The 21751-nt window shown below is 40.1% G+C and overlaps 1 protein-coding gene across 10 annotated transcripts in view; it reads left to right on the top strand.

Annotated features, from left to right (window-relative positions):
- Window positions 1–21751, top strand: part of ANKRD44 (ankyrin repeat domain 44) — a 215684-nt gene that overhangs the window by 102950 nt on the left and 90983 nt on the right. For all 10 annotated transcript variants that reach the window (XM_073306276.1, XM_073306275.1, XM_073306269.1 and 7 more), the window contains exons 4-9: window positions 4312–4382; window positions 10535–10735; window positions 13706–13793; window positions 16212–16354; window positions 17701–17913; window positions 19421–19499. In XM_073306276.1, coding sequence (XP_073162377.1) covers window positions 4312–4382; window positions 10535–10735; window positions 13706–13793; window positions 16212–16354; window positions 17701–17913; window positions 19421–19499 — 795 coding nt within the window. The remainder of the gene's footprint in view (window positions 1–4311; window positions 4383–10534; window positions 10736–13705; window positions 13794–16211; window positions 16355–17700; window positions 17914–19420; window positions 19500–21751) is intronic.

Raw genomic sequence — 21751 nt, 5'->3', positions numbered from 1 at the left:
GCCCTCTACACCAACATTCCACACAAAGATGGACTACAAGCCGTCAAGAACACTATCCCCGATACTGTCACGGCTAACCTGGTAGCTGAACTTTGTGACTTTGTCCTTACCCATAACTACTTCACATTTGGGGACAATGTATACCTTCAGATCAGCGGCACTGCTATGGGTACCCGCATGGCCCCACAGTATGCCAACATTTTTATGGCTGATTTAGAACAACGCTTCCTCAGCTCTCGTCCCCTAAAGCCCCTACTCTACTTACGCTATATTGATGACATCTTCATCATCTGGACCCATGGAAAAGAAGCCCTTGAGGAATTCCACCATGATTTCAACAATTTCCATCCCACCACCAACCTCAGCCTGGTCCAGTCCACACAAGAGATCCACTTCCTGGACACTACAGTGCTAATAAACAATGGTCACATAAACACCACCCTATACCGGAAACCTACTGACCGCTGTTCCTACCTGCATGCCTCCAGCTTTCACCCTGACCACACCACACGATCCATCGTCTACAGCCAAGCTCTGCGATACAACCGCATTTGCTCCAACCCCTCAGACAGAGACAAACACCTACAAGATCTCTGTCAAGCTTTCTTACAACTACAATACCCACCTGCAGAAGTAAAGAAACAGATTGATAGAGCCAGAAGAGTTCCCAGAAGTTACCTACTACAGGACAGGCCTAACAAAGAAAATAACAGAACGCCACTAGCCGTCACCTTCAGCCCCCAACTAAAACCCCTCCAACGCATTATTAAGGATCTACAACCTATCCTAAAGGATGACCCAACACTCTCACAAATCTTGGGAGACAGGCCAGTCCTTGCCTACAGACAGCCCCGCAACCTGAAGCAAATACTCACCAACAACCACATACCACACAACAGAACCACTAACCCAGGAACTTATCCTTGCAACAAAGCCCGTTGCCAATTGTGCCCACATATCTATTCAGGGGACACCATCACAGGGCCCAATAACATCAGCCACACTATCAGAGGCTCGTTCACCTGCACATCCACCAATGTGATATATGCCATCATGTGCCAGCAATGCCCCTCTGCCATGTACATTGGTCAAACTGGACAGTCTCTACGTAAAAGAATAAATGGACACAAATCAGATGTCAAGAATTATAACATTCATAAACCAGTCGGAGAACACTTCAATCTCTCTGGTCACGCAATCACAGACATGAAGGTCGCTATCTTAAAACAAAAAAACTTCAAATCCAGACTCCAGCGAGAAACTGCTGAATTGGAATTCATTTGCAAATTGGATACTATTAATTTAGGCTTAAATAGAGACTGGGAGTGGCTAAGTCATTATGCAAGGTAGCCTGTTTCCTCTTGTTTTTTCCTACCCCCACCCCCCAGATGTTCTGGTTTAACTTGGATTTAAACTTGAAGAGTGGTCAGTTTGGATGAGCTATTACCAGCAGGAGAGTGAGTTTGTGTGTGTATGGGGGTGGGGGGGATGTGAGAGAACCTGGATTTGTGCAGGAAATAGCCCAACTTGATTGTCATGCACACTGTGTAAAGAGTTGTCACTTTGGATGGGCTATCACCAGCAGGAGAGTGAATTTGTGTGGGGGGTGGAGGGTGAGAAAACCTGGATTTGTGCTGGAAATGGCCCACCTGATGATCACTTTAGATAAGCTATTACCAGCAGGACAGTGGGGTGGGAGTAGGTATTGTTTCATATTCTCTGTGTATATATAAAGCCTGCTGCAGTTTCCATGATATGCATCTGAGGAAGTGAGCTGTAGCTCACGAAAGCTTATGCGCTAATAAATTGGTTAGTCTCTAAGGTGCCACAAGTACTCCTTTTCTTTTTGCGAATACAGACTAACACGGCTGTTACTCTGAAACCTAATTGAACACAGAGGGCCTGGATGTCAGAGGTTGACTTAAATGGGCAGTGTAGGTGTTAAAGGTTGGCACCCAAAAACAGAGAGCATTTTTGAAAAAGTAGGCCTTCCCCTCTGTGTGACTCTGTTTTACCTTCTATACAATGTCCCATTTCCCCACCTTTAAGGAATGTGGAGAGTCTTTCTTAATAGTATTGAAAAGTACTTCGAGATCCTTGGATGGAAGCTGATGCTTAAAAGCACAACACCATATATCCCAGGCATTTGGTTAAACTAAATAAGGCGTATCGAGTGAAACATTTGAAAAGACAAACGTTTACAAATGTATGGTAGACTAAACTAGCTATGAATGAGCCATTCCACTCTGTTAGGTAAACAACACATTGAAAAACATACAGAGGGAAAGGATGTGGAAAACAGCAGAGAGAGATAAGATTGAGAACGTTCAGCATAATTTGTGTGTGTGTGTTGTGATCGTTTTGCTTTTATCTTTTTCTTTGGGGGTTTTCTAGGCAGCTGCCTATTCGGCTTCTTGATGGGTGAGTGGATCAGTGAAAGGCTTAACAAGCTACTGAAAGAAACAATTTCCTGGGTTTTCTAATCATCATCTTCTCAGATGCCACTATAGTTGCTGAATATTGAGGAATGATAAAACTGCTTATCACATAATGCTATTTGTCCCATAAGCTTTTCTGCTTTGGTATCATCTGCTCATGGGAGTTCTTGAATGGGTGAAGATAAATCAGGAGAACCTCAGTTAAAAAAAACTGAACCACAGAATAAATCGCTTGAAAAGAAATATTTGATGCCAGTCATTGGGATTTAGACCAGGCAGTTTGCATCTGACAACTCTGACTTATCCAAAACAGCGTAACACAAGGTACATTGGAATCCTAGATTAAAAGCTCCTTGAGGCAGAGACTGTCTTATGTTATGTGTTTGCACAGTGCATAGCACAATGGGGCCCTGATCTATAATGGAGGACTATAGGCACCACTGCAATGTAAATAATAATCCTGTTATGAAGATCAAATAGGGTAACACCTCACTTCTGTTTTACTCATTGTATCAGCATTATCTGTAAATGTAAATCCATCATCAATGAACTTCTCAAATCAAACATCTAACTTACTAAACCAGACATGTTTTGCATGGGTATAATAAGTTCCATTAGATGTAAAACTCCCAGGCCAGTCAGATTATAACTGTAGGTCTCATATTGGCACTTTGACAAATTGTAATGTTATTTTTCTGAAGTCAGGTGATCCGGGAGGTTTGAAACCTTTTCCAACTTTTAAAACCTGAAAGGTAACCCAGAGAAATTGCTTCTACTCTGATCATTAGAACCAAATTCTCAATGACCATTACGAGTGAGGGGCAAACTTGTAAGCACCCATGAGCAGTGGGTTTTTGGAAAATACTTTTGGGGCTTTAGACCTTGAATGATCCACTACAGAAATTAAAACCAAAGTCCCTGTATTGGGTACATTATATGAGCTTAAGTTCTAGTGCAAAATTAGGTTAAAACATCCTTTTTGTTAGTGAAGAATTTGAAGGCTCGTTTGTGATATATGCAGGACGCTTATACTTGTCTAACACTTATCCAATTGTATCCAGGACAGATTTGCAGACTACTCTGCTAATTTGTAAAACGTTCTGCTTTCAAACAATAACAACAATATTTTAAAATAAAGTGCTCTCTTTATTTTCTCTGCTCTCTCCAGTGATGTCTTGTTGTTTGCCTGAGTGCCTCAATGGATTGCTTTAAAATATTACTTAAAACTAAATTTGTGTCCTCACATGGATGTGCAAGCTCACTTTCTTAGTGTGTGTGTATTCTGTTGACCCACCCCACTCTAGCTGCCCCAAAACATCCTTGTTACCCCCTCCACTCAACAAGTGACCCAACAGTATTCAGCTGCCCAACCTTCCCCCGTTGCCCCTTTAAATAGTTCCCCAACACTTCCAACAAGCACTTCAAGTTGAAGAATCCTCTTCCTCCTCCTGCTGGATGAGTGACACTGGACTTGATCCTGAGATGTTAAATGCTGTCTGCTCCAAAAGTTGAGAGGCTCAGCAGCTTGCAGGATCAGGTCCCAGATCCCTACCTCAGTTGCCCAGTCTCCTGACATCCCTTGCACATTTGCCTGGTCTTAGGAAGACCCGCTAATCTTTGATAGACAACCTAGGCCTCCTACCCCCACTTTACTGCTGAACCTTTCTCGTTTTTGAAAGTAAGGTAATTTTCTAAGAGTTAACAAAGTAGAAATAATCTGATGCTAGCAAGGTTGTGATAAATTCTGTGCATATCTATACGGCATAGCCCTTTGTTACCAAGAAACACATTAATATTATTATTATTGTTTTTGTATTATTATTGTAGATATTACATCAAAAGCATGTCAATAATCTGTACTTTTTATTTGCAGGGGCTCGTGTCAATGCCAAGGACAATATGTGGCTGACCCCTCTTCATCGGGCTGTTGCCTCAAGGAGCGAAGTGAGTAAGGTTTGATTACCCCAGCAGTTGCATGCAAACAATGAAAAAAATACCATTACCACAATAAAGTATAAATGGAGATGCAAAAAAAAAGGGGGGGGGAAGGATTTTCTGATTGCAAAATCCTTTGGTCTTCACTAAAGCAAGAGTAATCAGCTACTGTCTGTGTGTCATTCTTATTGTTAGCCTGCTGGATACTTGTGGTTTTCCACTCCTGTGTATCTGATTGTTTTCCTGAATATGATGCCTTATTTAAGTTACTGAAGTACATGACTTTCAGCCTACAATCAGTAGATAGAATGATCTTGACCTAAGTGGGAGATACTGTGCAGTGGTGCTGGTCTAATCACCTTAAAATGGTCAGACATAGTGGGGTAGGGGGTGGAGGTAAGCGGGAGGGATTGGAACGGGAGGGTGTGTCTCTAGTGATCAAACAGGCTTAATGTGTAGTTTGATTTGAATAACTGTGTTTAAAGGCATCCATAAAGCTTCCTTTTAATTCCCCTGATTCACCCATAAAATAGAGTTAAGTCCATATTTTTTCCATTTGGCAACAAGAAATCTTTCAGCATCTCACGGTAGTGTTTTTCATTGCTATCTCAAAAGAGGAGAGATAATAATTATCAGAGAGAATAACCCAAGCATGACTGAATTTTCAAGTATACCATCATTCTGGGCTTCCATTTGTGGCCTCTTTGTGTATTTTTATCCTCTTAATATTGAGCTGACATGATGCACGCAACTGCAGACTGAATTGGCTGCTGAGAGGAGCATTTAACACAGACATGAGCTGGCTGTCCTCCAGAAATTGATGGAATCACCTCCATAACAATCCCAGTGCTTGCCAAGCCTGGAGGCAGGAATCCTTAGCTCATTTCTGAACTCAAGCATTGCTTAGCTACTAGCTGAGCTTCCCAGCTGCTGGCTTCCAATGAAGCCCACTGAAAGAAATAGCTAATAGAATACGAATGCTGTAAAGGAGTGAAATACAAAAAAGCCACATTAAAAATAGAGGTCAGACATAAACCTTCAGTAACAGCCACAATCTTTATAACCCAGTAATTACAACCAATATGGTTTAGCTGTTTTAGATACAGGTGAATTTTATCTGTTGTGACAGTCCTAGCTAAAAATGCATGTCTTATTGTGGCTTTGTGCCTGACCCTTAACCCCTTGCTGCTGAAAGCAAGTGAAGACCCTTTGCAGAGTTCCTGTTGAGCAGCTTTCTTTTCCATATTTCTGGTAATTCTAGCACTCCAAAAGGAATGATATCACAGGTACAGTATGTGAGGGAGCAATAGAAAAAGTGAGCTGACGCCCATGTAAATTGGCTAATCTTAATGTATATATTTTTATAGAAATGTAATTTTCATATGTTCTTTTTCCTTTGCTAATTCTTGTTCATGTGAAGGCCATTACTTTATGAACATTTTGAATGACATTTAGCATCATAAGATGTTTTTTAAATGCTGCCGTTATTGGTATTGCTATATTTGTGAAAATAAATCATTGCACAGGCTATCTGACAAATTACCAACATGAGTACCATAATTCCAGGTCAATATCCGCCATCCAGGGGGTTCTTGGGCCAAACGTTGACTGTTAGACCTAATTATGTTTTGTCAAGTATCTGTGGGTTTAGTCCACTTTTAGAACAATCACCTGTAAGGCTAAGGTTTTATACAGAGAGAGTTGCTTATTCTGAAGCTTCCATTCAACACCTAGATTCTGTCTCTCTGCAACCATTTAGAGTCTGACAAAAACACATGCAAAAAATTTTGTATTGGATTTAAAACTCATTAAAACATAAAGTTGATTTCAGGGATTTAAACTGGTTATTTAAAAAACCACAAACCCTCAAATGTATCTGTACCGGCTACTTCATGTATGTATCAAATTTTAGCATTGTACAGTTAGAAGTGGTTGAGAGATTTCACTCTGATAATTGGATTATACTGCAAATGCTAAAAGAAATATAAATGCAGAGTCCTAAGCAGTACCATTGTACTAAATATATACATGGAAATTATGGTAAGATAAAGATCTATTTTACATCTTCAAAAGCCAGATAATTAAAAGTTGAGAGAAAAACACCTCCCTAAAGAATTGGAATAAAGTTTAGCTCCCAAGTGGAATGTAAATGGAATACATATGTAGATGTAAATGAAAGTGTATATACACATTTTTAAATGGAATTAAAAAATTACTTGTCAAGCCTTTATTTTTATTTTATTTTATTTGTATCTTCCAACACCTGTTTCTTTCTATCTCAAGAGTCAAATTTACATTCATTTTTCCATTGACTTCAAGTAGAATTTTGGTCCCAAAGGTGTACAAAGTGAATTTTCTTTAAGTAACTTTAAAGTAATTGGCCTGTAGTAATAATAATAATAATTAATAATAAAACCTCTAAGAGACTAATAATGATATATGATTATCAACACTTTAAGATAAGCAGTCTCACTTATTGTGTAAATTTGCTATACACCAATTTATGGGATTGCCATAGAAGATGAAATTGCTGAAATCAATAGAGGACAAAAGAGTTAAACTCTTACAGTAAATAGCTGTAGTGTCGATCCAGGCTGTGTGCGCTCTCCCAGGCACGTGATGTGTACATATATGATGTATTTGTTGTACATTAATAAAACTTTGCCTAGCCTTAACAGAAAACATTTCTGTATGTGAAAAACAGTACTGTAGTGCATAGGAATATGGGTGTATCCCTTTAAATGGTTGTGACTTATAGTTAGTAAATATGGTTATTTGGATCTCACTTGTTCCCTCACGTGGTTCCTTCATATTATGTTTGTGTAAAGAGCAAAAGAGACACAAAATACAATTTTTGAGAGTCCTCTTTTAAGACTATTTGTTTTGCCTAAGGACAGTTCTTACTAAGAGCTGAGGTAGGGTGACCAGATGACCCGATTTTATAGGGACAGTCCAGATATTTGGGGCTTTGTTTACATGGGTCCCTATTACTCCCCAGCCCCTGTCCTGATTTTTCATACTTGCTGTCCGGTCACCCTAAGCTGAGGAGAGCTGGTCGTAGCTTGTCCAACAGAATGTTTTTCTATTAGAAAATGCTGTTTTTCTGTTGGAAACATGTTATGGGAACAAGCTGATTTTTGTCAAAATTTTCCACTGTGAAGTAAAAATATTTCATTTTGACCATATCAGAAGGTTGTGTTGATAAGATTGAAATGTTTGTTCACGCTTTATTATTTCAACTATTATATTGTATTCTAAATTTTATAATATGAAGTCAGAATGAAATGTTTCAACCTTATCAAAATGAAATGTTTTGGGAATATTTCATTTCACAAAAAATGCTGTGATTTCTACATTTCTGCCTGACTCGTGATGAAATGAAATTTTGGAATTTCTTTCAGGATGAGATTTCTATTTTCCCATTAGTTCTAGAGTTGAGAGCATGCAGCGGGTCTGCAAATCAAGGAATTTATTTAGATGCCTGGCCTTATTTTCTGCCTAAATTTGTCTTTTAACTTCCAACTGCTGAAGCTGGAAACATTCAGATTAGAAATAAGTTGAAAACTTTAAACACTGAGGGTAATTAACCACTGGAATAATCTACATAAAGATGGGATGTATCCTCCATTACTTGAAGTCTTTAGATCAGGACTGGGCGTAGCTCAATCAGAAACTATGGGAATGATGCATGAATTGTTGAGCTTGTCTTCACTCCAGTTGTTAGCTGAACATAACATAAGAACGGCAATACTGGGTCAGACCAAAGGGCCATTTAGCCCAGTATCCTGTCTTCTGACAGTGGCCAATGCCAGGTGCCCCAGAGGGAATGAACAGAACAGGTAGTCATCAAGTGATCCAATCCCTATCACCCATTCCCAGCTTCTGGCAAACAGAGGCTATGGATAACTGGAGCTATAACTCATGTGTTGCCCCTACCCCATGCACACACACAAATCTCTAGCTTGAGTTAAGTTGCGCCTTAAACTCAAGCTAGTTACAGCCTGTCAGAGGTGGGTTGAAGCTTGAGTGCTGCTGATGCTCAAGCAAGTAATGCAGCGGGGATGCAGCATCTTGAGTTACAACTGATTAGCTGCTAATTCAGTCATTCTATGTAGCTTGCATGTTGTTTCAGGGCGTGGACGCTAGCTCAAGTGGAGTAACTTGAGTTAATTGTTGCGCTGAAGACAAACCCATGGTGTGAAATTTGATGACTTGTGTTATGCAGGAAGTCAAAGTAGCTTATCATAATGTTCCCTTTGGGTCTTAAAATCGATGAATTGAGGCACCCAAAGTTTTAATTAATTAGGGACCCCTTACTCCATGAGTAATGACTGCAGGATCAGGATCCATTTTTACAATATAAGGATTATTTACACAGCTGCTAGCCTCAACTTCTGTCTACATCTCCAAAGAATTTAAGGGGCAGTAAATGCTCTGATTTTCAGAGGTCTGTAGCACCTATAAATCCCACTGAAGTCACTGAGGGTGCTCAGCGCTTCTGAAAGTCTGACCACATTTACTATGATACAATTATTAAATCTAACTTAAGGCATCATATATATGTGTAATACACGTGTGTTTGTGTATAATATGAATATAAAATGTGCAAATAATAGGCACGCTAATAAACTGCTTATTCTTCCTTTATCTAAAGTGATCCAATTGTGCAAATAATATGTGTGTCTAGAACTTTTTATAATACCTAGTTACGTTTTGTATAAATGCTATTGTATAATTGTACTTTTAACAAAAATATGTAGTACCATTCTATATGTGTTTAACATGACAAGACAAGCTTTCTGGTCCTTTTGATATTTTTTAGGGCTAGATTATCCTTTGCTCAGGGTTGTAGCTAAAGGACCAAGGTGCACTGCCCCTGGCATAGTCTCAGGGGGCATTCTGCCTGAGACACCCTTCTGAGGCACAGTTCCACTACTGCTCCCATGTTGTCCTGGAGGGGGAATAATCTGCCACAGTACCCCTCTCAATGCCCAGCCCTTCCAACTAACTTGCTCATGGTGGGAGATGGGAATGATTAGCATACAATCTCCCTCTCCATGTCTCCTACCATGATACAAGCTGGTCTAATGCAGTCCTGTAGGGGTGACCCCACTACCACCCCGCATGGCTGAGTTAGATTCAGCCCCAACCCAGCCCATAGTGGTTGTGATGTTTTTAAAATGTCTTTTATTTTTTAGAATTTCAAATGGGAGAAAACAAACCTCTCTGTTCAACTGTGAGATTTCTAAATATATTATCCCTCTCCGCCCACCTAAGTATGGGTGGTACATATTTCCTTGGTCAAGAGATGTGCAATGTCTCAAATGGAAAATATGTAGTTTAATTTTGTTGGTATATGCACTTAAATTATCACTTGTAAAAATGAAGTTTTATCTAAAAGTGACAAAAAGCCAAAGAAATTCTGTGTTCCAAATGAGACACTTGATGTAAACTCTGGTCACTGGAAAAGGAAAAGAGTGCTGACAGGCACTAAGGACATGAATGTCAGCTTAATCTGGGACTCTCACACGTTCTGAGCCTGAAATTTGTCGCCTGCACAATTAACTTGGATTTTTGTTCTCTCTGTCCTGTTATCACTGCTGCATATAGCAATTTTGTCTCGGCCTTACTGTCCAAATAGTGCTTTATTTATTTTACAGATGAATTCATCATACACGATACTTACCCCATTTCAATCTCAGATACATTAAATACATTCATTTCCTCGAGTAGAACATGGCTATAATGTCTAGTGTTAAAGGTAGGTGGACCTATCTGGCATGGACCCAATCCTGCAGTTTTGCACACTCTAAAACCCAAAAGGAAAAGTTTGTGTAGGCTAGCAATGCAAGACTCTGCCTTAAATGATTACAAATATATATGAAGAAAGTTAAATGTATCACAATAAGATGACATGTAATACAAGGGCATTTGAATCAACAATTTCTTTCCCCTTCACCCCCCCCCACCAGAATATTTTTGAATGACTGTCTCTGGTTGTCTTTTTCCCTGCTCACATATGAGTTTTCTATGGCTACCAGTAACTCTCAAGAACCATTTTTTCCACACTTCACCATATGACGTGTAGAGAGATATGTTTATACATAGACATGCCCTATATTTATTTTAATAGCATGTTTATAACTGTGCTTCCATTGCAGGAAGCAGTGCAAGTATTGATTAAGCATTCAGCGGATGTTAATGCTCGGGACAAGAACTGGCAGACACCGTTGCATGTAGCAGCTGCAAACAAAGCAGTGAAGTGCGCAGAAGTAATCATTCCAATGCTGAGCAGTGTCAATGTCTCTGACAGAGGGGGGCGGACAGCGTTACACCATGCAGCTCTGAATGGCCACATTGAGGTAAGTGGCCGAGAAGCATTGTTGATATAATTTATTGATTTGTGGCACTGTTGTCTAATTCAAAATAAACGATGAGTTCATGTATCTCTGTATGACAAAGGTAGCTAGATATCCAACCTTCACTTATTAGAGACATAAGACCAACTTCTGCTCTCACTGGTGATACCTAACTGAAGTCAGTGGGCTGGTACCATTTGTAAATGCAAGCAACATTTGGTCCAATGTGTTATCCCGTAGTTAACTGCCTGTGCAATACAGAACCTATGGGCACAATGAACTATGCAAAAATGATTGAAGAAGCATTCATTATCTCATAAGAGGAACACAAGCGTCTGGACTATGCACAAGTCAATCATTGTGCTTTTCTAATTAGCTTTCTAGAAAATTTGTTTCTGGTTTAAAAATAGACCATGCTACTTCCATTTACATTGCAGGGTTGTGGAGTAAGTTTCTCTACAGCATACGTTCCCAAACTAGAGGGGTGTGGAATGTAATCTGGGGGTATGTGACAAGCTTTAGAAAAAAAACTTACTGCACACATTTTACCCACAGTAATGAATAGCTAGCTAAGCTAAGACCACACATCAGGTCTTCAGATGGTGCTGTGGAGTTGACTCTAGATGGTGCTGTGCATTTTGACAGATTTCTGTTGAGCTTGCGTAGCATGATACAAAGTCATTGCCATCTGTACGTTAACCCATGTGCTACGATGTGATGTGCACATTTAATTGTAAGCATCGACCACAATCAGTTTTGCTTTTTTGCTTTTATTACAATGGATTGTTGGCTTTGTCTCAATCAATGCCGTACTGTTTTTAATATTTAGTGAGTCGCATGTTGATTTTTTAATCTGTATATGTACTTGTGTGTTGGTGGTGGGGGCATAAACTACTATAAACACAAAGAAATGGGAGGTGCATTAAGATAAGTTCGAGAACCACTGCTCTTTAGTGTTCACTAAACCAGGGGTTCTCAATCTTTTTGGTTCAGAGTCCCCCCCTTTCCCTCCCCCTGCCAACATGATATAAAAACTCTATGGCCTACCTGTGCCACAATAACTGGTTTTCTGCATATAAAAGCCAGGGCCAGCCTTAGGGGGTAGCAAGCAGGGAAATTGCCAGGGCCCCACGAAACTAAGTTGCTCAGGCTTTGGCTTCAGCCCCAGGTAGTTGGGCTCAGGACCCTGGACTTCAGCCCCGTGCAGTGGGGCTTCGGCTTTCTGCCCTGGGCCCCAGCAAGTCTAACGCTGGCCCCACTTGGAGGACCCCCTGAAATCTACTCGTGCCCCTGCACAGGGCCCCGGACCCCTGGTTGAAAACCACTGCACTAAACAATTACACCCTTATAAATTGAAAGCCACTGTATTAAGGTCCTGATCCCAGCGCAGAGATCCATTGACATCAGGATGTAGGCCAGTGGTTCTCAGCTTGCAGGCTGCTTGCGGCCCAATCAGCACACAGCTGCGGCTCATGTGATATCCTCAGGGCCAGACAGGTAATATATATAGTGTGTGGATGCAGCCCACGTAAGACATAGAGAGCTGCATATGTGTCCCACAATGGTAAATAGATTGAGAACCGCTGATCTAGGCCTAAGTGTGAATAAAAATTCTCCAACTGAGATTGATACAATTGACAAAAAATCAGAAGTTAATTTACTGTGTTGTAACTTACAAAAAGCAGCCTACAGGTATTTGCTATAAAAGGAGTTATAGAGACCGCCCTTTTAAAAGTTTTATATTTTAGGAAAGAGTTAATATTTATCATTTTAACATGATTGACTTTCTTTGATGTAATGCCATTTAATGGTAGAGTGTAATAAAGTGCACAACTAGTTATAGATTAAATAGTTTTAATAAAATCTCTGATTCATTTCGCCAATGAACATTGAAGAGATTAAAGTGTTTGTTTTGCTGGATACAGAAAATCGTTGTATGTTTTACATTCAAATTGTTTTGTGTGTTTTTGCTTGTCCTGATATTAATGTCTGGATGGTGCTGGGAGATCTGGAATTTTTTATGTTTAGTCATCGCAACTGAAGCTTTGTACTTTCTGCTAGCTGTTTGCTGGCATATATGAAATGAGTTGGTCTGAGTCCCGTTGCTAGTGGGCAGGGGGTTACTTCAAGCAAGCCAGTATCGTGATAGTTAATAGCAAATGGCACACTTGTTGGCAGTGTCAGCAGAGGGAACAAGGACTGAAGGCTCGATCATGCTAGGCATGAAGGATTGGCTCCAATCCAGCAAAGTATCTAAGTGTGTAGTTAACTTTAAGTATATGAATAATTCCATTGACGTTAAGGGTTACTCACATGCTTAAAATTAAGCAGATGCTTGGGTGCTTTCCCAGCTCAAGGCCAGAGTGCCCAGCACCTTGTAGGATTGAGTCCTGAATAAGCATGCAGACTGAATTATCCTTTCACCTTTACAATGTTGTCCCTGTCGCTCAGGATTGAGATGCATTGGACGGGTAGCATGTAAAAGCGTGCAGTGCTGCTGCTCATGTGGTTTTGTGATTCCAGAGTGTCTCCCACTGCCATGAATCCAACATCTTCCACAATCACTAAATCCACACCGTTTTAAAAAAATAAAGTATTGGAAGAGTTGCAATGTAGAACTAGAATGTACAAATGAAAACTCTTACCGGCATGTTTCAGGTGGGGTTGGGCCAGGCTGGGGAGTTTTGTGCCTTTTACAAAAAAAAAGCATACATTTTTAATGATTAGTTTAATTAAACTACAGGTTCCTGGAAGGGATTTTTAAACTATCTCTAATTTTAAGGCTTAAGTTTTCCTGTATAAACTTATGCTCATATCATACAAAGGCAAGTGTGATTTGCTCGACAATTCACAACAATGTATTGCCCTCCGCCCCAAGCATTACATCCAGGGTGACGGCATTATTTGATAGACTAATCCATGTAAATGGAATACATGGCTGACTCAAAGATTTACTTTTCATTGTTGTTTTAGATGGTGAACTTGCTTTTAGCCAAAGGGGCAAACATCAATGCTTTTGACAAAAAGGACAGGAGAGCTATTCATTGGGCAGCATATATGGGTAAGAACCGTGTTGTAGTCTGTTTTATTACTGAAGTACCAACACTGTGCTCTGTATTACACAAGACCCAGTTCCTGCCATGGAAAGTGAAAATTCTAATTACTCTGATTAAGGCTATGGGCTCAGATCATCAGCTGATATCATAGACACAGCTCCATGGATTTCAATGGAACTACACTGATTCATACCAGCTGAGAGTCTGGCCCAAAGTGTCCATCTAACATAACCTGAATATTTTTTCATATTACTTTTTTTCAATTTCATTTTCTCTTCTGACTTTAATTCAAGCCTCAAATATATTTGGTATGAAAAATACATATTAAACTCTCCTTTGTCACAATTAGCGGTAGCATAGATTTCAATAAGAACTAGGTTAGATAAAAACAATGAGGAGTCCTTGTGGCACCTTAGAGACTAACAAATTTATTTGGGCATAAGCTTTCATGGGCTAGAACCGACTTCATCTGATGCATGGAGTAGAAAATACAGGAGCAGGTATAAATACATGAAAAGATGTGAGTTGCATTACCAAGTGTGAGGTCAGTCTAACGAGACAATCAATTAACAGATATGACTAGCACAAATGCAGTTAATATGCTTTTTCTGAAATCGTTGTTTTTCCTATTTGTCTCTTTATTCAGAACAAGTTGGGTTACTATGTAGCGGTAAAGTCCTATATAATCATTTCCACTCTTAATTGTCTTCCTTCATCACAAGGCATCTCTTGATTCGTGCATTCACATCATTGCTAATGTTCATCAAATTTGCTTTTTAAATTAATAGTTGACCATATCATCCCATCCATTTTAAAAATAAAATGTGCCATAGAATTCAATGGGAGCTCTGCTGTAAACATGGTAGAAGTACAGGGACCATAATATTGGCCAGTGCTGTGCATGCCCTCGCACAATTCTGCCACCACATCCCTTGATCTGCAATTCATGGGCCCTCAAACTGACTGCCACTGCACCTTCACTCCTGACCTGTAACGTTCACTTTAATTCTAATCTTGGTCCCTTATGGGAAAGAGATGACAAGGAGTTTCCAAACTGTGGGAAAATGTAGTGTAGTTTTGTGATGCCCACATATCGAATGTGAAGGCTGGCTTCTGACCTAGACTGGGATTTGAACTTTGCTCTGTAGAGATGAAAGATTTTCCAGCCTGTACAGCGTGCAGATTGTATGACACAGAAACAAGGTTGGGACTCAGACATTTGTAAATACCATGGGTATTATGGTGCCTTGCATATTTTGAGGTTAATAATGAATTTTTTTGGGGCGGGGGGGAGGCACATTCCCTTACTACACTTGCTCACCTATAACATGATCGAAGCTCACTGGTGTCAATGGAAAGTCTCACATTTGGTTTCAAAATGCTTGGGATCAACCCCTTGACTAAGGTGGCCTAGTTATATCCTCTATAATAGAGGAAAACTCAGTCTTAACCAGGTAGTAGGCACAGTGTGGGTGGGGTCACCAGAGAGGCTAGTTAAATGCTATGTACTTATGCTCCAGTCAGGAGGTTCCTTTACTCAGAGCAGTTGCCAGAAAGATGACCATAGAAAGGACCTGGCAGCTGAATTAATAGATGGCACCGACAGAACCCTCTTCTGGGAATCTTTCAGTGCTGTCAGGCTGGTATGCTCACTCTTCCTTCTATTAACAGGGGAGTAGCATGTGAACAGGGTATGAAAGGGTAAAGAGAAGAATGGGGAACTTGTTCACTGGGCAGGGAATTGACACATTTTTCAGGACAAACACTCATTTCATCTGGATTCCTTAATGAGAAGTGTATGCTATGCCTGCTCGGTGTGGCAGTCTGTCCCCATCTAGTGGTGGCTAGGCCAGCTAGAGATGGATGAACCTGCTACAACCTTGGCTGACAGAGATGTGTTTTTTAGGACGGGCAGTGGAGGCTGATGCCTTAAGATCAAGAGGTCCCAGGTTTGATCCCTGCTGCCCACTCCAAGTGGTGGCCCGTAGAGTAGGTGAAGTAGTGCAACCTGTGCTCACAAGAAATCTCATAAACTGGAGGGATAAGTGACGTTGAACCGAATTTTTACATCCAGAGCCAGTTTATCCGGGGCTGTTAGAATGAGGCGTTACTGACTAACTTGAGGTCACAAAAAACTGGATGGAAATCTTGAAAAGAGGCATTCCATTTCCTCAGCTGCTGTAGCAGGCTCATCAATCTCTAGCTGGCCGAGTCACTACTAGAGGGGGACAGAATGCCACACCAAGCAGGCATGTCTTACACTAGGATTAAGGATATTTTCTTGCAAAATGAGTCGTCTGTGAGAGCATTTGTGAAGCAGCAGCAAAAAGAACAGTGAGTTAGGAAGAAAACAGTAATTTGAGTAAATTACACTGTAGGAGCGTATAGGTCACTGATGATTTCCATTCCCCCATCTTTTAAAGGCCACCTGGAAGTTGTTGCCTTGCTGATTAACCATGGTGCAGAGGTGACTTGTAAGGACAAAAAGGGTTATACTCCACTTCATGCTGCTGCATCCAATGGGCAGATTAATGTAGTGAAACACCTTCTTAATCTAGGTGTAGAGGTAAGTAGCAATTGGTATTTTAAAGAAAAGCCACAAAATACTGAGGTTTGGGTAACTATTTGTAATCTTTTTATAATCTGTACTTTAATCATGGAAAATTCTCTGCTGCCCTGGCTTTTGTTCTCCTGTTTATTTGGAGATTTTGTCTGGCTGGTGATGCTGCTACAGACATTGGCAGAATTTTTGAAGAAACCATTTCCCATTCTTTGGATTACAGAATCTATCTCACACATTGGACCGCTTTCTAGGCCCAAATGCTGTGTGCAGTAGCTGCCAAGAGATGCAGATTTTGTGTGTGATCATCTGAGTGTCCATTCCCCAGCAGACTTAAAAATCTCTTGCAGGGACAAATAATCCCCTGAAATTGGGGAACATACAGCATTCGTGTCTGGGAAGCAGGGATAATGACTTGTGCCGTAGTCTCCTTGACTTTGTAGAGTGTCATTGTTGACCTTGCTTCATCTAATTTTGTAGAACAACTAATTTCTACACAAGCAATCCAGAAAAGTCTGGATCTAAGATTTTCTTAATACCTTTATTATACTGTGGTACTGAGTATTGGCTTCTTATTAGGATGCAGTATAAAGGACTGTGTGGTTTCTTTGCCCCCCCCTACCCCCCCAAGAAATCTGTAGAGAGAGACCTGAAGTCTGGCTCGTCATTAAAATGAAACTGCAATAATTATTTTTAAAGGAACCTGAACTTATTATTTCTCCTACTTTCCTTCTTGGATGTAACAGCTTTCCAGTTTAGTTTTAGTTTCATTGTCATCATGAGATTGTCCTGCTGCCAGTCTTTAGCTTTACATTGACTTTTTAAAATGGCCACCAGGGCAAAAAGTTAATAATAAAAGAAAAACATTCAGAATGAAGCGTTACTGGGGTATTTTGTTGTCAATGAAAGTTGCTTATGAACACTGACCCATGACAATTCAAGCCTCCACCTATTTCCACTTGCAGCATGAGGTGCATTATGTAAAGCAGTGATGCTCAGACTGTGGCTCTCAAGCTGCAAGTGACTCTTTAGGGTGTCTCCTGTGGCTCTTTTCAGCACATGATATTAAAACACTGTGTGATTTAATAATTAACCAATCAGGGTGCTTTTACTATGTTATTAATCAATTAAGTTATGAATTTGCACTATGTTATTAACTTATTTGCTGTGTGAATAATATATGTATATAGTTTAGATAGATATAAACTAAATATTTCCCACTCACACTATTTTGGCTCTTTTGGATAGTGTTGATCTCTCATTTGGCTCATGAACCACTGAGGTCTGAGAATTGGTGAAAAGCCACGAGCTGATGTCTGTCATTTTAACCGTATGTTCTTGTCTCATTGCAGATTGATGAAATGAATGTCTACGGAAATACTGCGCTTCACATTGCGTGTTATAATGGTCAGGATTCTGTAGTTAATGAGTTGATTGACTATGGTGCTAATGTTAATCAGCCTAATAACAGTGGATTTACCCCCTTGCATTTTGCTGCTGCCTCCACTCATGGAGCTTTGTGTCTTGAACTGCTAGTGAATAATGGAGCAGACGTTAATATTCAGGTACAGCTTACCTTTCATCTCTTCAATTTTAGCTGCCTAAATATCTATCCCCTTTTGGTTTAAAATCTCTGCATGCCACAAGTGGCTGCAAGTGAGAATAACAAAATGCAGTGTTACTGTAAAATCTTCAGGGAATTGGCTGATGGAATAACACAGTGCTGCTGGGAGTTAGAATTAAGTTTTCTTCATGGGAGGCTCATAGTGCCTTGATTGATATGATATAATGGCACCCTGAAACTCAAGGCCAATCAGTTTCTAAGGACTTGCGCTGTTACTTAAGTACAATCCCAGAAGTGCAGTCAAGACCACATCCAGTGGGCTACAGTTATCACAGAAATAATTATTTTGGGTATTCCCCCTAAAAATGTGTTCAACACATTCTGCATGTTCCTCTGGGCTTCTGTCGAGTAGTAAAAATGTCAGGTACAGTCCCAGCACAATAGGGCCCCAATCCTGTTTGGGACCTCTATATGCTATTGTATCACAAATAATACTTAATGATGATCAGGGAATTCTGACTCCAACCCAGGAGCCAGAAGAGCTGGATTCTATTGCTGTATTTGTGACCGACTTGTGGTGTGACCTCTTGCAAGTCACTTAAATCTGTGCCTCCATTTCCTCATCTGTAAAATGGAAATAATAGTACTTACCCACCTTTGTAAAGTTTTTTTAAATTAATAGATGCTCAGTAATCAGTATTATTTTATTAAAATAAAGTTGGGAATTGCGTTTGAAAATGAATCCAAAGCCTGATTCAAATAAAGAAGGGATAGCTTGAGTCATCAGGTTCCACATCCTTCCTCTGTTCCTCTTCAGGCTCCCTGTCAATATTCCTAGACAGAGGTCCTTTCCCTTGGCTCCAAAACTTTGACCATTAGACATTCTACCTTTCCTTAACTGTTTGCACCTGCTTTCTCATGGTCTTTGATGGACATCCGATTTTTCTTTGGATAGTAGTTTATTAATCAAAGCTCTTTTCTTTATGTAGTGGACTGCATTTTAATGTGTGTCTATTTAAATTGAAAAATAGTTTGTATTTGTTTACACTTTCCAGGGACTGCTGAAACTTAGCTCTGTGTTTTTCCTGGCTTTTCCCCAAGCAATATGGAAGATAAGGAAATACTGTGAGAATTATTCATAATGTTTAGAAAGTAAATAACACTCAGGAATATAACACTTATCTATTACCAATTTGGACCATGTACCCCACATTGGTGGAATATTTCTGAAAATTTATTCACAACAACGACTGCCTTATTTCCCACTCCCATTGCTGAAGAAGGTCTGACACCTACAGAAAAAAGGCATTCTGCATGTATCCTCATATGAATCTTGGGTTCAGCCCTACAGTGCTTTAAACTTGATGGAAGTTTGGTCTGAGTAAGAACTGCAGGATTGAGCTCTAGTTACTTTTATTATTTCAAGCTGTTGATAGTATTTGAGAAACTCGACATTGATGGCATTACTTTATACTGTAGGTAAGTGTCTTTCGTTTTGTTTTTGTTAGAGTAAAGATGGCAAGAGTCCACTGCACATGACAGCTGTCCACGGGAGGTTCACACGGTCGCAAACCCTCATTCAGAATGGTAAGTTAAGTCTTTCTGATAATTAATTAATCAGCAATGATCTGCTCAGAGCTTTTTCCAAGCCACTTACTGGCTGGAGGGGGCAGTTTGTTGTTCTGTGCTAAAATGCTGAGGGACCAAAATTCAATGGTATTTAAGTACTCTAATGAAATCTGATGGCTAGCGAGTCCGAAAGCTCTCATTTAATAATGCGATCTTAGACAAAGCCTATAATTAATCAAGAAATCCCATTCTCCACCAGCAGACAGTGGTCTGTGATTTGTGTGTTTGTGTTTCCTGACCTGAAAATGAAAGCAAAAGCAGCGTTCAGATTCTTTATCTTTCAGAAGAGGCCACAACTTGCTTCTTAAAACAAGCTTTTTTTAAAAAAAAAAAAAAAAAAAGGTTAGCAATTTTTCCACTTCCAGGAGTCCTCCACACCTCTGGACCTCTAAGGATCTCTTTCCCCATGCTCTCCCCTCACTTCTTAAAGATCATAATTCCATTATAGCCACCTCTCTTACTAAGGAGTAAATACTCTCTTCCTTGATGGCCTGGAGAAGACATATTTGTGCAATGCTTTTTTTCTCCCCTGCCCCCTCTGCCTTTTGGACTAAGCCTGTTACCCCTACAGCCCTCCTTCCATTCCAGGATATGAAGATGTGATAATAATTCATATTTTATACAACTACATCTTTATTTGTATGAAATTATAAATCATTCGGCTTCAAACCATGGAATAAAGTGCATTTTTTTTCTTGTATGTGCCTAAGGAATGTTGGAATTCAGCTCCTGCCACCCCCCATGTCCTCCAGAAATATTCAGTGTTCCCCAACTGGCTGGAACATGGCTAAGCTTTGCAGGGAGTGTTCTGATAAACATTAGGGGCACATTTTCCAAGTGGCATCAGCCCAGCTTCTTAATTTTGTCTTTAAATTTTACTCACCCAGAAATGGGGATTTCCTGCACTAAGTAAAGGCCCAGTCAAAAAAGTCCTACCTATAACATTTTGTCATTTTACTCTTCTCCTTTTCTGTGTTCATTTTTGTCTGTTCAGATTGCAACCTCTTCAGGGCAGTTACCAGTCTTCTTTCTTGTGCATAAAGCACCTAACACATGCTAAATTGTTCTCCTATATCAAATATCATAACCCTGCAGTTTGTCCTGTTATACTACTGTTATTTACCCTTTAGATCATCGTAGCATTCACAGAAGTCAACCAGGTGGAAACACCATTGTAACAGGCATTGTAGAAACATATTAAAACCACAACTTTAACTATACTGTCACCACCAGCTCCAGCATAACAGTCTAAGAAATTGCAGACTAAAAGACATAGCATGAGAGTGAGATAAACAACGGATGGGAAGTGTAGAGGACGAGGACAGAGGAACAGAAATAATAAAATGTTTTAGCACAGACTAGCTCTGTGAACAATTCTTAGTCAATCTGAAGGAGTGATCACAACACATCTCGTGCCTACTCACTGTTGTATGGCAGTTTCTTGTGTAATTCAAGCAGAGGTGTGTTCTAAGGAGGGATGTGAAAAAGGATAAAGTGGTGGCTTTACGGATTTTGACTGGGAGTTTTTCACACTTGTAAGAGCAGCCTGGGAGAAAGCACAAAGGGTCTTGTGGCAATGAGGACAAGCAGGCAATTCAAGAGTGAAGGTGAGAGCTGACTTCATGATAAGGAAACAGGGCAAATAGGTGGGTATGACTAAACTGTGAAGGTTTCAGAGTAACAGCCGTGTTAGTCTGTATTCGCAAAAAGAACAGGAGGACTTGTGGCACCTTAGAGACTAACTAATTTATTTGAGCATAAGCTTTCGTGAGCTACAGCTCACGTCATCATATGCATCCGATGAAGTGAGCTGTAGCTCACGAAAGCTTATGCTCAGATAAATTGGTTAGTCTCTAAGGTGCCACAAGTACTCCTTTTCTTTTTGTAAACTGTGAAGGGCTTTGAAGACTAGAACAAGACATTAGTGTTTGATGTGGTGGAAGAGGGGGATTTAGCGGAGGAACTTAAAGGGTGTGTGTGAGAGAGAAAGAGAGAGAGAGAGTGAGTGTGACATAGGCAGACCAACAAGCCAGGAAATGGGTGGTGCAAGGTGGCAGGCTTCAAGGCTAGAGAAGACACAGTAGTCAAGGCATAAGATTATCACACTTTAGGCAAGAGTCTTGGCTGTATGGGGAGAGAGGAAAAGTCAGCTTTCATAGACATTGCGCAGAAAGAAGGGGCCAGATCTCAATGTGGCCTGGATGTGAAGC

Source organism: Lepidochelys kempii, chromosome 11 (genome assembly GCF_965140265.1).
Source record: "Lepidochelys kempii isolate rLepKem1 chromosome 11, rLepKem1.hap2, whole genome shotgun sequence".
Lineage (NCBI taxonomy): Eukaryota > Metazoa > Chordata > Testudines > Cheloniidae > Lepidochelys > Lepidochelys kempii.
Note: the sequence above shows the minus strand (reverse complement) of the source record. Positions and strands in the feature narration are given on the sequence as shown.